Genomic DNA, 15,479 nt, shown 5'->3' with positions numbered 1-15,479 from the left:
GGGTTTGTTGGGCGGCCATCACGTACAGTATGCTCTCCAGCCTTTATGCTGCCGTCGACAGTGACGAAACGTGTCAAGTGCGGATCAAAGGGCTCTTCTGCTTTGCCGGCAATGTGTATTGATTAACGGCTATCTTGGGACTGAGCTCCTAGGATGCGGCCGCGGTCGGTTGTTGCGCCAATGATGGCGTGGCTGACGCAGGGATGGCCAACCTCCGCAACACGTGCCCAGGTGCCTCGGTGCCAAGGCGCCAGTGAGATCGTCATGTTTTCCCAGGTCCGTCGCGGTCTCGTCTTCGAAGATTCTCGTCCCTTGTTTTGCTTCAAGTAGCTTTCCTCCCCTGTGCTAACCTTCGCTGTTGCTTTCTCGCACATTCTCCTACTCTGTCACGACAAACTGCAAACGCCAAACCTCACAACACGGTGATGTCAGGCACACGGACCATTTGAGCTTTGCAAACCCTGATTGGCTGTTGTTTCATCATTTGGACCTCACCGCCACGCCCAAGCTACCAGACGCCCAAGTCGCGTAGCTCCGTCGATATTTTCCAGTCATCTACTGTGGTGTTTGAACATTCATTGAAGCTGTCGCCGCGATGACCGATACACCGCAGACCACGGCGGGTGCCAACCCCAAGGAAGCCAGGGTCCTAGAGCAGCATCTAGACCCAAGCTTCGACTTCTCAGAGTTTGACCCAGCGACGCCAGCGGCAGAAGAGGGCGCAGATACCGCCTCCAACTCGGGCGACCGCCAGCTGCCGGAATCATCGTTGCGGTTACAGGGTGGCGACATCCACCGCGACCTGTACAAGATTGCGGCACAGAACAGACGGCAGAAGTTGCACCAACGAGCAGCAACCTTTTCTGATGCAGTTCACTTTGGCCGCAACCCTGCTCCGTCAATTTCAGACGTTGACCATGACGAGCTACCCGTTCGCGACCAGCTCGCGCCCGGCGGCCTGAGACGCCAATACTTACAACGGCAAAGCAAGCGTGTCAGCTACATCTCGGAGCCCGTTACGCGAAACTTCATCTCGTTCCTTGAACTGTATGGCCAATTCGCTGGTGAAGATCTTGATGAAGATTCGTCGGATGCGGAATCTGCCGTTGAAGAGGAAGATCAGGGACAAGGCGAGCGGAGACCACTTCTCGGACGCCGACAGAGCTCGAAGAGACTGAGAGCTCAGGGTGATGCGGATCAAGTCAAGACCTTCTTTACCCTCCTAAAGGCGTTCATCGGTACCGGAATCATGTTCTTGCCCAAGGCCTTCAAGAACGGCGGAATGCTGTTTTCGTCGATTACCATGATCATGGTATCTGCTATTACAGCGCTGTGTTTCGAGTTGCTGCTGGCGACAAGAAAGAGATATGGTGGTGGTGGTTACGGTGACCTGGGTTCTATCGTTGTGGGACCGAGATTCCGTGCCCTCATCCTGGTCTCCATCACGCTTTCGCAAATCGGCTTCGTATGCGCTGGTCTCATTTTCACCGCGGACAACCTTCGATCGTTCCTGGATGCTGTCACTCACGCCGAGGAGCCCCTCTCGACCAATGCGCTCATCGGCATCCAGATCGCTGTTCTGATACCCATGTCTTTCATCCGAAATATCTCCAAGCTCGGACCTGCCGCCCTTCTCGCCGATGTCTTTATCCTCATCGGCCTGACGTACATCTACTGGTACGATATCTCATCGATCACCAAGATGGGCGGTTTCAACCCATCTATCGAACTATTCAACCCTCGCGACTTCACGTTGACCATCGGGTCTGCCATCTTCACCTTTGAGGGCATTGGCCTGATCCTTCCCATCCAGTCCAGCATGAAGGAGCCCGAGCACTTCAGCAAGCTCCTCTACATCGTCATGCTCATCATCACCGTCATTTTCACGTCTGTCGGTGTGCTCTGCTACGGAACCTTCGGCGAGAACGTCTCCGTCGAGGTCATCACCAACTTCCCCCAGACCAGCAAGCTCGTGAACGCCGTCCAGTTCCTCTATTCCATGGCCGTCCTCGTCGGTACACCAGTGCAACTCTTCCCCGCTATGCGTAACATTGAGCTCAAGATCTTTGGTCGCGCATCCGGCAAGCAGAGCAACATGACCAAGTGGAAGAAGAACGCCTTCAGGACGTGTCTCGTCATTCTTTGCGGTGCCATCGCTATCCTTGGAGCTAGCGACCTCGACAAGTTCGTCGCGCTTATTGGAAGCTTTGCCTGTGTACCTCTGGTGTACATCTACCCTGCTTACCTGCACTACAAGGGTGTCGCCAACCGTCCTTGGGAGAAGTTCGGTGACATCTCCATGATGGTTATCGGTGTCGTTGCCATGGTTTACACTACCAGTATCACACTCGCTAGGTGGTCTGAGACCTAAGAGAAGAAAGAGGGGTGATTGGAAGAGTACAGAAAAGTCCCTTTACAGTACGGTGGAAGCAGCGTCACTATTGCATAATTTGTTTCTCGCACGGCGTTCAGGTGGATGGGTGAATGGGCTGTCTTTGTATGGAATTTTTAACGCGCGCATGTTACAGTTACGTGTAACGATAATGGCATACTAGTACGAACTCGTCTTCTCGTATCTTCCCTGTGATGAGCTCTACAGTTCGGTTACCTCGCTTCCCCTCTCACAAGCATCTTACTACTGATCAATATTGAAAAACGCCTCTTCCAACCTACGCCAGAACGGGAACGCCTCCCTTGATGCCCAAACCTCAAGAACGCAAATGATGACACAAGCTGCCTTGAACAGCTTGAGAAGCCCGACAGAGATGTCGCAAAGGTACCGCCAGGCGACTAGCATTACCATGTCCATTAGTGTCATATCAACATCATCAGGCTCAACATCACCCAGCCACGCATTCGCAGCCTCTATCTCCTCTCTCGTCATCCTCCTCTTAACTCGGACTTCCTCTTCCTCCCCCTCCCTAATACTCCTCTCTTCTTCCCTCTCTACACCCCGCCAAACCTCCGCCAAATCCTCCAACCCTTCTCTCTTCATCTCAAACCACTTTGTCCGACACAGTGGACATTTATTGCTATTCGGCATTCCTGATGCGAGCGACTTGCGCAAACATTGGTAGCCGAAGATGTGGTCAACGCAACGCGGTGTGTTGGTGATGAGAACGGGTGCGTGAGCAGCGTGGAACGGGTCTTGACAGATCCCACATATCGTGCCTGGGGTGGGGTAGAGGGGGTGCGAGGGCAGGAGCGGGAGGAGATTGCTGGCGAGGAAGGTGGGTAGGGTGGTTGTGGAGGTTGTGGAGGTCTTGAATAGTGTAGTAGGTACAACGCGCCTACGCTGGCCTGGATTGGTTCTTGGTAAAGGGGTAGGGTCGAGGAGTGTTGCGGTGACGGAAGGGGGGAAGATTTCAGTTAGTGATGGGGAGTGATAGTCTTCTGGTAGCGCAGCGGATTCTGGTTGGGCTAGAGGGCTGGCTGGTCGTTGTATGGGAGAAGACGGACGGTATGGTTGGCTTGGGTCTATTCCTCCGAAGCGGTCGCGCCTGCCTCCTGGATAGAGATCAAGTGGTGAGATTCTCTCCCGATGGATCCAGTAGGGGCGGGTGGTTGGATGGCTTTCAGCTCCTTGGGGAGGGGGAGGAGAAGACATGTTTGTAGCTTCGGTGGTTGAGTGCTGTGGTTGCGGTGGGGGATTGTTATAGATGTTATTTTACGTTGAGAAGTGTTCACTAGTGGATGAAAATGGGCGATGGAATGTGTAGCTGCATGGAGAAGTCTAGTCGAATGGCTCGTGCCCTGGCTTTCATTGCTTTGGCCTACCGCCTACTTCACCGTACCACAAAGTTCCTTTCGAGTGATGAGAGCTTGAAGTTCAAGATTCACCTCAGGCTAATCTAAGGCTACAACGTAAGCCGAGAAAAAGATATACCCAAGGAGCCAGCTACACGCATCTAAACCGCATTCTTCTCCACTTCTGCTCTCGGATCATCGACAACCTCCCACTCATCGTCCGCGTCGATCTTGTCCCATTCCTCTTCATCCGAGTCCAAGTTCAGTGTCTCGAACTCTTCCTCGGGAACCTTCTCTTCGGAGGCCTTGGACTTATCTATAGCCAACACCCTGTCCAGCTCGGCACGGGCAGCGGGATGCGTTTGCACCGAAGCGAGGTTCTCGACTGCGAAACGCGATTTGATAGTTTTTGTGGTTGTCTGGCTCCTGACGGGCAACTGAGTCCTCCTACTTTCCACATCAGAGGGGTTGAGGGAGTATGTCGGCACATCACGTTTGGCAGGTGTTGTGGGGGTTGTGCTAGCTGTCGGTCGCGCACCAACCTTGCTCTGAGCGCGCTCCGCTTTCCTAGTAGAGGTGTCCGTCTGTGGTCCATTCCTGAGCATCTCCAAAAGCTCGGGGAAGGAGAGTCCGACATTGCCCATATCCGCGACCATTTTTTCGATATCTGCGTCGGTGTATCTTCGCTTGCGAAGATCACGGATAGTTGCCAGGCGTGCTCTGAGGCCTGGTGAGCTGTCTACTTGTGTTGATTCGTAGCCAGAAGCCCGAGATATGGTTTTTCCTGGGGCCTTCATCCCGGCATCCGAGGCCGATTTGGGTGAAGTGTAGACATTAGGCTGGTAAACTGGAGGCTCGTAAACTGTAGGCTTGAGAACTCTAGACTTGAGAGGTGTAGGCTCTCCGAAGACTGGCGGCTTATCTCGGTCACCAAGACTTCGAATTGGCAACGTAGTCCTTGATGTATCTTTGGCGGCGGAAGAAGGAGTGCTGAAATCGACATTTGCGGGAGCAAGCTTGGCGAAATGAGATCCATGAACCTCTCCCGTCTCCTGATTGATGGGCGCGATCATTTTCGCGGAGGTATCGGTAGTATTTGAAGAGGTATAGCCCCATGGCCAGGGCCGTGTGAGCCCGGGGAACTTTGCTTCGTCTGAAGTGCCGTCTTGGTTGACAGTCATGCCCACCCGAGCATGGGATGTTGAGAACAAAGGAGGCTGGTCGGGCGTGGATACGGCCCCTGGTGGTTTTGTGGTTGATGCAGGCCGTGCTGACCGTAATGATCGTGGTGGCTGTTTTGTTAACCATGATGACCCTGGTGATAGCGGTGCCTGCGATGGCAGTGGTGACAGTGATGGCAGTGATGGCAGGACTGGCGGTGATGTCATGAATGAACCTAGTCGCGATTCGGGAGAAGATTGCACTGCGTTGCGAAGCTCATGCTCGCTCTGTTGTCGTATCGGTTGGCGGTGGGAGACAGGAGAGGGTCCAACTGTGGAGGAAGCACGCACGAGAGGTCGATATGTTGACGGAGGTCTATTCCAAGGGTGCTCTGGGTCATGGGAGCGTCGTATGGTGAGCGACGAGTAGCTGGGAGGGTCATCACAGTTGAGCATTTCCCGCCTGCGCCTGGGAGGATTATTGGGAAGACTGTCTTCTGTCGGACTTTCGCAGCCCCATGTAGTTTCCTGCATGCGCCCAAGAAGAGAAGGATTGTTATAAGGATTGTCGTCCGCCGGAATTCTGGGGTCTCTTGAAGGAGACATGTTTTTAGAGGTAGATGAGAGGTCGTGAGTGGCGTGGATGTGTGGGAGTGACAGAAGTGGAACTCTGATGGCGGAAGTGCTGCTTTCAAGTAAAAGCTTTTTTGAAGTGAAATACGACCAGAGCAACCAAGCAAAGGATATGTGCGACAATGTAGCCGAGAAAGGTGTGGGAGGCAGCAGAAAACCACGGACCAGCGCGGTTGACAAGCGGTGCACCGTAGGGGTTTGGCTCAAGGTCAGCATTTTGTGTCATATTTTGGTTCAGAGGGGCGAGGAGCCACTGGTACCTTCCAACCCCATGCCAATCATCGTTCTCCTCATTTCAATTGGGCCTTGTATACGTACGCATGACTACAGGACCTCAACGCTCCAGGGGAGCTCTTTGATTGCATACATTGAAGGTTAGTTGCACACAGGAGTAAACGCGCTCTTGAGGTCTACTTGGGCGCATTCCATGCAGCGAAGGCACTCCCAAGTATGTGGCTGGATAGCTCACTTCCATCCCCGAGCGCGAATACCGAAGGACGCGATGAGTACAAGGAGTGAAGGTAGCTAATCGATAGGCCGAAGCGAAGAGGTAGCGACAAAGACAGCCAGGTGGTCAGTGTTCAACGGCTACAGCGATCGTTTGGCGGGCCTTTGCCGCGTACTATACTTAGCCACCACCACCGACACAAGTGAGAGAGGGCTTAAACATGCGATATCTCGAGTAATGATAGCAACGCTAATAGTCAGAGAGGATGCAACGCAGTGCACCATGGTGAGCGATGATGCAGGTGTCGTCCCAAAAGGGAGAGGCGGGCTTGGCAACGCTATGGCCAGCGCGATGGGCGGCCCACTCGATTGTTTGGATTCGTCCCGCGTCACAACATTCAAGGTCCAACACCCCAACGCCCCGACGACGACGCCCCCGGACTGCCCTTTTGCCTTTGGCGTTGATATACACGACTGAATTGCTTCGAGACGACATGCTCAGCTAACCTAGACAACACCTGACCTTTACCCGGAACGCGACTGCCAGCACCGCGACGCGCCCAACCACCCGCACTTACTTCTACCTCTCGCACATTCGCCATGGCTGCCCGTACAAAGGCACCCACTGTAGGGTCCGCTGGATGGATCCTCGAGGAGCGCCATCAATCCAACACGCTTGTATCCCAAGAATTGGAGGATTTTGGCTTCTCTGTGCGCAACGAGCTGGAATGGCTCAACGAGCACATGTTCGACATTTTGGCCAGCGACAGACCGTATGTCGCGTCTACCTTGCGTCAACACGCGCCAGACTGACTCTCCGGTAGACACAACCTCGATGTCTTCAAGACGCCCGGCAAATTACGCGGCAAGACGCCTCGCACCGCGCGAAAGAAGGCGGTCGATCGCCAGGTAAGAGTTTGCGCGTCGCCTTCCATCCCATACTAACATCAGCCAGCCTCTTGCCAGCATCAAGTCTGCGAACGCGCAGAAACGCACAAGCGCCGCCGAAGAGAGTCTACGAAACGTCAAGGCTAGATTCCAGATCGCCGAAGACGCAGAGAACACGGTTCGCCAATCGCCTACCGTCGCCCGTACGCCCATCGCGCGACAGCTGTTTACTAAGCCCGAAAGCGCCGGCAAGGAGAACGTTGACACTAGCTTCCAAGCGAACGTATTCGATAAGCGCCCAGCACAGCCTCTTGCACCAGCATGGAACCCTGTCCAGTCCTCGCAAGAGACAGTAATGACTTCAGAAGCCAGCGAGGTCTTCTCACCGCCACAAAGCTTCTCAACACAACCCACACAGCCCACTCAATCCTTCCGTCAATCGATACACGATAAGGAAGAAGACCGCGACACTGGCGATTCTTTCGTTTCAGCGAATGAGGCTTTCGCGAGCAAGAATGCCTCGCGCGAAGCTTCGCGCGCCAAGGACGCGGATGCCGATGCGATGGAAGTGGACGACGAATACAAGGCCGACCGCTCGCGATCTGATGCCGATGGTACAATGATTCACCATGACCTTTCTGACGCGGAGGATCACAGCATGGAGGATATGGAGGACTTCCCAGAGCCACCACGCGTAGTTTCCGAACAGTACAGCATCTCCGCCGAGACCCACGACGCGCTTGACACCGCGAACAACCGCGCCCTGGCGCCTGAGCCAAAGAACATCTACGCGCCCGACCACTCGACTACGCCCTCAGGCCCGCCGCCTGCGTCCCCAGAAGTTGAGCACAACGATACCCTCATCCATCATGATGTCGATGATCAAATGGACATGGACGATGATGTGCGCTCCCCTTCAGACAACTCCAGCCCTGTAAAGCCGCTCGTTAGGAAAAGCAGTCTTACCTTTGCCTCCCTTCCCGCACGCGAGCCATTGCTCCCGAAGAAGAGCATGGGCAACCGAGTATCGCGCATTAGTCACATCGACCAGAGCAAAGCCCGCAACAGCCAGATGGGCAGATTCACAGGAGGAAAGAGTCTGGGAGGCTCGCAGCTCGCGCATCCTGCGGAAATACAACACGCCGATGACTCGGATGTGGATATGGAACGCCCGGAGCTTCAGCGAGAGGAATCGGAGACAACGAAGGTTCACAACAAGACCTCGACCCAGCGTCTATTCGAGCGAATCAACATGCTCAAGCAGCAGAACGAAGCGCCGAAGCGCATTAGCCAGAACATCACATCTGCGCAGTCGCAGCCTCAGGAACCCACACAAGCAAAGGAAGAAGTGGCACCTGTTCAGACTTCACAGCCAGCATACCCGAGTCTCCCAGCACCCGAACCCGCACAAGAGGACGATGACGATGACGACTGGATCTCGCCGGTTCGGACAGCAGCAGTTGCACCCAAGGTCGCCAGGCCTGCTTTTAACAAGAGCCATACTGCTGACGTCCAGGTCTCTCCAGCTAGGCATGTGCCGCCGAAGCTCACTTCAGTCTCAAATCCGGATCTCACAGCAGTTGCTGAATCAACCACGCCGGTTGGCTCTCCGACTAGTAAGAAATACATGGATGGCCCCCTCAGTGCTTCGAAATCTAAACTGTATTCAGCATTCCGCGCAGCCAAAGAGAAGCTCATCGGATCGAGTGCTACCAGCGCTCAGGTGAAGATGGATGCACTCAAGGAGAGCCCTGCTAGGCCCAAGTTCCCCTCTTCAGATCCATCAGAAGATGCCCTAAGCAGCCCCAAGCGCGCAGAGAGACCGGCCACTATCTTCACTCATATGCGCTCACCTTCCAAGGACTCCATCAAGTCCGGTAAGAGTGCTACCATGCCCGGTAGCCCACTCAAGGGAGACGGTCGACGGACTCGCAGCTCCACTGAACGCGAGAAGCAGAAGGAGAAGGATGCGAGAGAGAAGGAAATGAGAGAGACCAAGCAACAACAGCGTGCTGAGGACAAGCTCAGGCAGATGCGCGAGAAGGAACAAAGCAAGGCCGCTGCACATGCCCAGAAGGCCAGAGCCATGGGCGCAAAGACACCGACCGCTATGTCGTCGCAATCAAGTCTTAGGCAACCCACTGCATCAGCTGCGAGTAAGACACCAGCGCAGGCGGCACCGCAACAACCCGTGTCTCGACCTGGTATCCCTCGATCGAACACTGCTTCCTCCAGGGAGCAAGACGTGGACTCTGGCGACGAAATGCCACCCCCTCCACCTCCCAAGAGCCTGTTGCCTACCACTAAGACAACGAAGGCACCTCTTCGGGAGCCTAGGAAACTTGCCAAACCATCAAGCAAGGACGCTATCACAAAGGCAAAGGCACCCCAGAAGATTATGGTCAACCTGAAGAGCAGCCAGTACGGACAGGCACCTCCCCCTGCTGCTCGTCCGGCTCCGTCATCTAGCAAACCTCTCCCATCGGCTCCTCAGAACTTGGGCAAATCTGTAGGACCTTCATCAAGGCCTCCTACAGCCGCAGCGAACCGCCCAGCTTCAGCTTTGTCTACCAAGTCTGCACCCGGAACCAAGTCTGCAAGGCCGATCTCTAAGCCTCCCGCGCCCCAAGCCGCCCGCCCGCAATCTGTTGTTGAAAAGCCCAAGGCTTCAACCTCTCAACCACCGCGCGCTGATCTTGGAGCTGCCCGACCTATATCTCGCCTGCAGACGGTTCAGGATGCGAACCGCATCAACATTCCTCCTGTTAACCCTGCAAAACCTCCTCCCAAGCGACAGTTCCCAGGCGAAAGCGATGAGACCCTGCATCGCCCAGCCAAACGACCTTCGCAACAGGCGAAGAATCTCAACCCAACTACACCAGCGCATGCTCAGTTTGCGAAGGGCAAGATTCCGTTCGCGGAGTCCGCATACCAACCCCAATCCCAGGCACCCACGATACAGTACCCCAACGGAGATGACATCAAGCTGCCTGAGATCATGACCGACTCGGAAGACGAAGACTCTGAGAACGAGTTCGAGCAGCCTAGCTGGGTTAACACCCCGAACCTCCGCGAGATGCTCAGCAACCAACAGCTCATGGATCCCGAACACATCTTCGGCCCCATTGCACCGCTGGAGATGGAAAAGGTCTTCCCCAACAAAGAGCGCCACAAGCGTTTCCGCGAGCGCACCAGCAGCGCCTACTGGGCCAACGACGAAGTCACAGCTGAAGAGAAGCGCAAGGAGCGCGAGGCAAGAGAACGCCTCGTTCGCGATGGCGGGTGGACGTACAACCCCTCGCCTCTTCCTAAGCAATCTGGCTCATCCCGTTGAGACTATCACGACGGCATATGTGGGGTGTCATTACATTCTTCATCCATTGTATGTGCATGCTCCATCCATAACGAGCATGTTGAGGCGTAAAACTTTGTGTATTGTGTATATATTATATCGGGCGCAGCAGCATCACGACCGCACGAAGCGCATGAAGGAGCAGAGTGAGCGTGCTTCTAAAGGGTTTTCGTCATTGTTTTTATAAGGTGTTTTGTAGGATGGGATGGACGAGCATCGGCCCCGATTGAGTGGCTGGCTATGATTGCTTGGTGTTTTGAATGGGCGTTTTTTTGTTCTTGCTTACTTTCTTCTGAGATAATCTTTTGTGTAGTCGTGGTCAATGATGAGACTATTGTCATGTTCAACTGAGCTGTTCAGACTGTGTGTTTGACGATATGAGCAACGTCTGTGAACGTGCTGTGGCCTCATGATATGCGTACCATCAGCGCATCCATTCAAGAGCCTATGAACTGACTGGAGACTGTACAACCGCTGTAAGAGTCAGTCACAGTGTTTGCTATGGTCCGCCTGACTCGTCCCGTCCCCGCAAGACAAATACCTCTTCCTACAATCGAAAGCAAGTTCAACATTCCGTACGAGCCAGTCAAAAGTTCACTCTAAGCGCCGGTACAATGCCTTCAAAGAGCGTTCCAGGCCCTGCTATCAAAAGAGGAAGTGACAGCGGAAGGCAGAGGACAAAATAGGCCGACTGCATCAATACGGTAATGGAAATGTGATATACAGGCTTACTCCATAGCGGGAGCATGTACCAAACGTGCGGTTCCTGACAGCCGTGACGTCCTCCCAATACTTGGAACGCAGACGGATATTACCTCCACGACCGGGAGCGGGGTTTTGTCAACTACTTCGGCCGGCAGTATAGCTTGGAAGAAGACGGAGCGTCAAGCCAAATGACAGGCTGTCCATAAATGTATCATGACGCTTATCGGTGAACTAACAAAAAGCGTCCGTCGGCGTCTTCGGCACGTATCTTGAGTTGCCCGGCTGGTTGCATGGTGGCGGCCACGTTGGTGGAGGGTATATAAACGTGTCACAGTCTCTTCCTTTTCACACCGATAGGATCGTCTATCAGTGCGGGCCTCCGCACGGGAGCGGAGCGGAGGAGGGAGAGGGTACTTACATGAACTAGACCATAGCTCGATGGCGTCTTCACCGTGTGCGGCAATTGAATGGAAGAGGCCGCCCTACTCCGAGGAGTTGCAGCGTACATTTCCCCTACGGTACCTTTGCGTGTGTGTGACCCGATGTGCTGGCTGGTGTGGTGGCCACCGCCTAAAGAGATGGAAAAGACAATGACAAACACGTGAGGTCATGTGAAGAAGAAGAACATGTGACGCGCGTTCGTAAGGGGGAGAAAGACGAGGTACCTTGCCGCAGGAAGGAAAAGTAAGAAGGGAACGGGTCGCGAAGAAAGCCCAAAGAGTGAGGCATGCCTGCCCTAATCGGCTCACCTTCCGTAGCGACTGTTCAACCATGCTCGCGCATAAAGACTCGCACCGTGACACCTGTCAGCGCTGTCAGGAACATGTCAAATCGTACGCCGTGGTACCTGAAGCGCCCAAGCTAGCCGGTGCCGTGATACTTGTCCTCATTTGCGCATCTGACCCGGAGCAGGTGTTTGGGGTCTGTCTGAGTAGATTGCCAAGGACTATGTGCATGCAAGCTCCCTGTAGTTGTTCGCCGTCCTTTTTGAATGGTTCGGCGTCGATGGATCCAATAGAGTGAATGATCTCGCTTGGTCGCGGCGACTAGAAACGGGCATCGGTTCGTGCGATCCGTCTGGGTTTCCAGGTCAATGGAGTGGACTACGCCTCGGGCACTATGTTAGCACCATAGATGGAGATCGCGGAGGCATCTAGCGGACATGGGTAATATTGCGTGAGAGATGGACCTAGTAGATAGGCAGCGGTATCGATATCGGATACCTATCTCAATTGTTGCACACCGAGAGGGGCAGGGTGAGGCTCCTCTTGTCGCACTGAGAGCATCGAATTGCGTTCTCAAGAACCAATACACCGGTGTGCAGCTAGTAAAGCGAGTATCGGTGTGGTGATGCGCGCATGCTTTTGCTGCTTTCACTGAACGTGCATCTGCTGCTCGAGTGTCGTCGTAAGTCGTCCTACCGTGTGGAAAGCGCCACAAAGCTTGATTGCATCACCGCAGCTGTCAGTCAGAACCTTCTCCGGGGTACAGAGCGTGCTCCCTCGACTATTATGTGCACCAAACGTCCTTTCGCAAGACGCTGTGTGCCCGCAATTCGTCACCTGTAACGCTCCTTGACAGTCGTTCTTGAGATTTTAACCGGAAGTCGTGCTTTCTCATAGACACAATGCGAGGATCATCCTTGCATCCTTCTTGTTTAAGCGAAAAGGCACTACCAGGCGCGATCGTGAGGTTGCGTTATGGAAAGCCTAACAAGATGGCAATTAAGGAGTCCGTCGTGCAAGAGTGGTTTGGTGGGGCAGCGGACCGACTGCACTCTTGTTTCCGCCTCGTCAGGTTGTGTGAGACACGTCCCAACGCGGCACCCGTCGGGCACGAGGAAAGGCAATTCTGACAGCTTGGTGGTACTATTCGATGCGCCAGAGGGGGCGGAGTACCGTTCAGGCTGTGATATTTGAGATAGCCTTGAAGGGCTACGGGCTTTTCTCTTGTGCATGCCGTGACGTTTGTGGAACGATCGTGAAGACAACATCGGTGAAAGCAAGAATACTGGGGTGAGCCAGTGCCTCATAATCTTGATCGACACCAAGAAAACCAAGAGAGTTTTTCGTATAGTGGATGAATTTATGATAGTCGTGTCGCGATTTGACACATGCTTTGCATGAGAAGGCCGTTGAGAGATAATGGAACAAATGCGTTGAGGATGTACGCGTCGCCTGAGTACGTGAGGCACGACTAGTTCAGTACATCCTCTATCGACACGTTGTCGCGCATTTTACTTTCTGGTTTTACCCAAAGAGGCACCACATCCGATATTTCCACCTAAAAAGTAGCTGTGTTACGAGACTACATGTCGTGCTGAATAGACGCATCGCTGGATACGCTCGACTTGCGCATGGGTTCTTGGACTTGTCCCCTCGATGCTGTTCGTAGTCTGTCTCGTGCATCTGGTGCTTGCTGATGCGGTGAACAGCTTGAGGCGATGGAGTGCATGATTCCTCTAGTCTTTCATTACTCATGGCAGACCCTGGTCAACTTTGGGAGGACGACCAACGGCGCCGATGCGTACGGTAAAACGGCTCATCAGAGGTACGAGCATGTTGACAGCGTTGTCGTACAACCAGTTCTCTTAGACGCTGGTCCTGCGACGACACCACAGCGCGCGCTCAGCATGGCGTGTGGCCGGGTTGAGATGTTTATTCACCTGCGTCATGTCCAATAGACACAGCTATCACACCAAGACATGGCTTCGCCACAAAATTGTTTTGCCTTGCTCGATGCGGGCCATAGCTTTGGACTCGGAATTGGGTGCGAACTCAAAGAGGTCGCTGGTCATGGCTCTGTACCTGCTGATGTTCGCCGCTCAATTCCAACTTGGGCTCGCCGCACCGCAGTTTCACCCTGAACAGACCTTGCTGATCGAGGTAATTCGAGCCGACTGTCATCCCACTGTGACGGCTTCTGTGTAACCAGCGGAAGCGGAAAGAGTCTGGGCACATGCACAATGATCGATAGCAAGCGCCCATCTCCTCCCCATCTGAGCGCCATGCGAATGACCATCATCCTCATAATGCTTTGATCCTTGGCCCAATCAGCGCAATGAGCTCGAGCGAGTCCGCTTAGGATCTTACGAAGTCACTCTTCTTTGACCGGAAGGCAGTGTGAGTTGTTCGAATCTCCCACCGCCGGCCACGCACAGTGACAGCGGGTAAGGCTGTAAGTATCCAAGCTGCTCTGCAGAACGGCACCAATTCGTCAGGAAATAAAACGAAAAAATACACAAGAGCCCTGGAGACGACTCTCATCAAGCCGTGGTCACGGGTCGCGACAGCTGGTGCAGCAACCTGGCTTTCGTCTTCTTTGAGCGGTCTGTACTGAGACATGAACACCGCCTTTCTTCGTGAGCAGGCCTGCAATCAATCTGACCGTATGTCAAAGCGAACGTGACAACGCGACTTGTTTGAAAAGGTCCGGTGAGGCAAGGGCCCGTCGAGAGTCCACTGTGAATGACTTCGCGTCGCAGGCAGGTGAAAGGGCTTGCATTAGAGCGCGCCATGTCTCACTACGAAGAGAAAGATATGTCTGATCCAGAAATTGCATTCAGCCTGCAATGTTTGACGGTAGACAGATTGTTGTTGCAGAGACAAGCCAGCAGTGTCTATGCTGTATACCGTATCTCGAGTATCGCCAACGGGAGCAAGGCTGAACACACACCGACAGTGTGTGCACCAATGACAGGTTCCAACGGAGTTGCAATTGTGCAGATATCCGAGATACGTGAGGAATTGGGCCACGTTTGCAACGAAAGGTAGGAGGGACGTGCGCCGTACTTCCACGGGACGCTGCAGGTAAACATTGCACCGATCCGGTTCTTTCATGCCAGGCCGACAGGGAGTATGCCAGAATAATCTGGTGTTCTCAGAAGGATTGCACAGGAACAATTCCAGTCTGAGCATGCCACTCGTACGGACTGACCAGGTACATGCGGCGTGGTGGTACAATCGCCAGGTACCTTCAGCAGCGGATACCGCTGGTATGGACGTAGCGATGGACTAGCCTCCCACAAGCCATGTTCCGTCTGGAGATATGTATAGGTGCCAATCAGGAAGCACAAAATGCCACGTCCTCCGCTGATACCGCCGGTGGCTGAAGAGTTGCTGAGCTGCTCAGCGCTGCCAGCTCGCACGTCCGCGAGCTCATTGGAAATGTTTTGGTCGGCGCATATGTCCTCTCGACAAAGGAACTCATGTATGTCCTGGTGCAGATGCAGGGTTCAGGGCGGATGTTGTGTTTGATGCCGTACGACGCTATCCCCTCGATCCCTCTTTCACTATCGCATTGTTCAGATCCCAGCACTTGCTTTCGGCAACGGCCGTTTGGTCCAATGAATGGATCCACCACGTCGTAACCTGACAAGCCATGTAGTGTGGACGCTGGTCCACTTACACACCGGACGTAGTCTGCAAGGCGCTTGGACAAGCTTTGGCGAAGTGCGTCGCCAGGACTGAGCAACTAGCGGGCCGAAGTGAAGGCATGAGTTGACCCGTTAAGAAGCCGTGTACAGCACAAGTACCTTGCCCCAGGAT

The 15,479-nt window shown here is 54.1% G+C and overlaps 3 protein-coding genes across 3 annotated transcripts; 2 read left to right on the top strand and 1 right to left on the bottom strand.

The window, feature by feature from the left end:
• Positions 1-595: 595 nt before the first annotated feature.
• On the top strand, positions 596-2,371 carry J4E85_000959 (uncharacterized protein; the record flags this gene model as incomplete). The annotated part of the gene is made up of 1 exon (XM_051465247.1): positions 596-2,371. One exon carries the CDS (start codon positions 596-598, stop codon positions 2,369-2,371), a length of 1,776 nt encoding a protein of 591 aa, XP_051331768.1.
• Positions 2,372-3,908: 1,537 nt separating this feature from the next.
• J4E85_000958 (uncharacterized protein) lies at positions 3,909-4,820 on the bottom strand (the record flags this gene model as incomplete). The annotated part of the gene is made up of 1 exon (XM_051465246.1): positions 3,909-4,820. One exon carries the CDS (start codon positions 4,818-4,820, stop codon positions 3,909-3,911), a length of 912 nt encoding a protein of 303 aa, XP_051331767.1.
• Positions 4,821-6,587: 1,767 nt separating this feature from the next.
• J4E85_000957 (uncharacterized protein) lies at positions 6,588-10,209 on the top strand (the record flags this gene model as incomplete). Its single annotated transcript, XM_051465245.1, has 3 exons — positions 6,588-6,760; positions 6,812-6,896; positions 6,943-10,209. The coding sequence occupies 3 exons, from the start codon at positions 6,588-6,590 to the stop codon at positions 10,207-10,209; spliced, it is 3,525 nt and encodes a 1,174-aa protein (XP_051331766.1).
• Between the last annotated feature and the right edge of the window lie 5,270 nt (positions 10,210-15,479).

Source organism: Alternaria conjuncta, assembly GCF_024043145.1.
Source record: "Alternaria conjuncta strain BMP 0040 chromosome Unknown scaffold_1, whole genome shotgun sequence".
Lineage (NCBI taxonomy): Eukaryota > Fungi > Ascomycota > Dothideomycetes > Pleosporales > Pleosporaceae > Alternaria > Alternaria conjuncta.
Note: the sequence above shows the minus strand (reverse complement) of the source record. Positions and strands in the feature narration are given on the sequence as shown.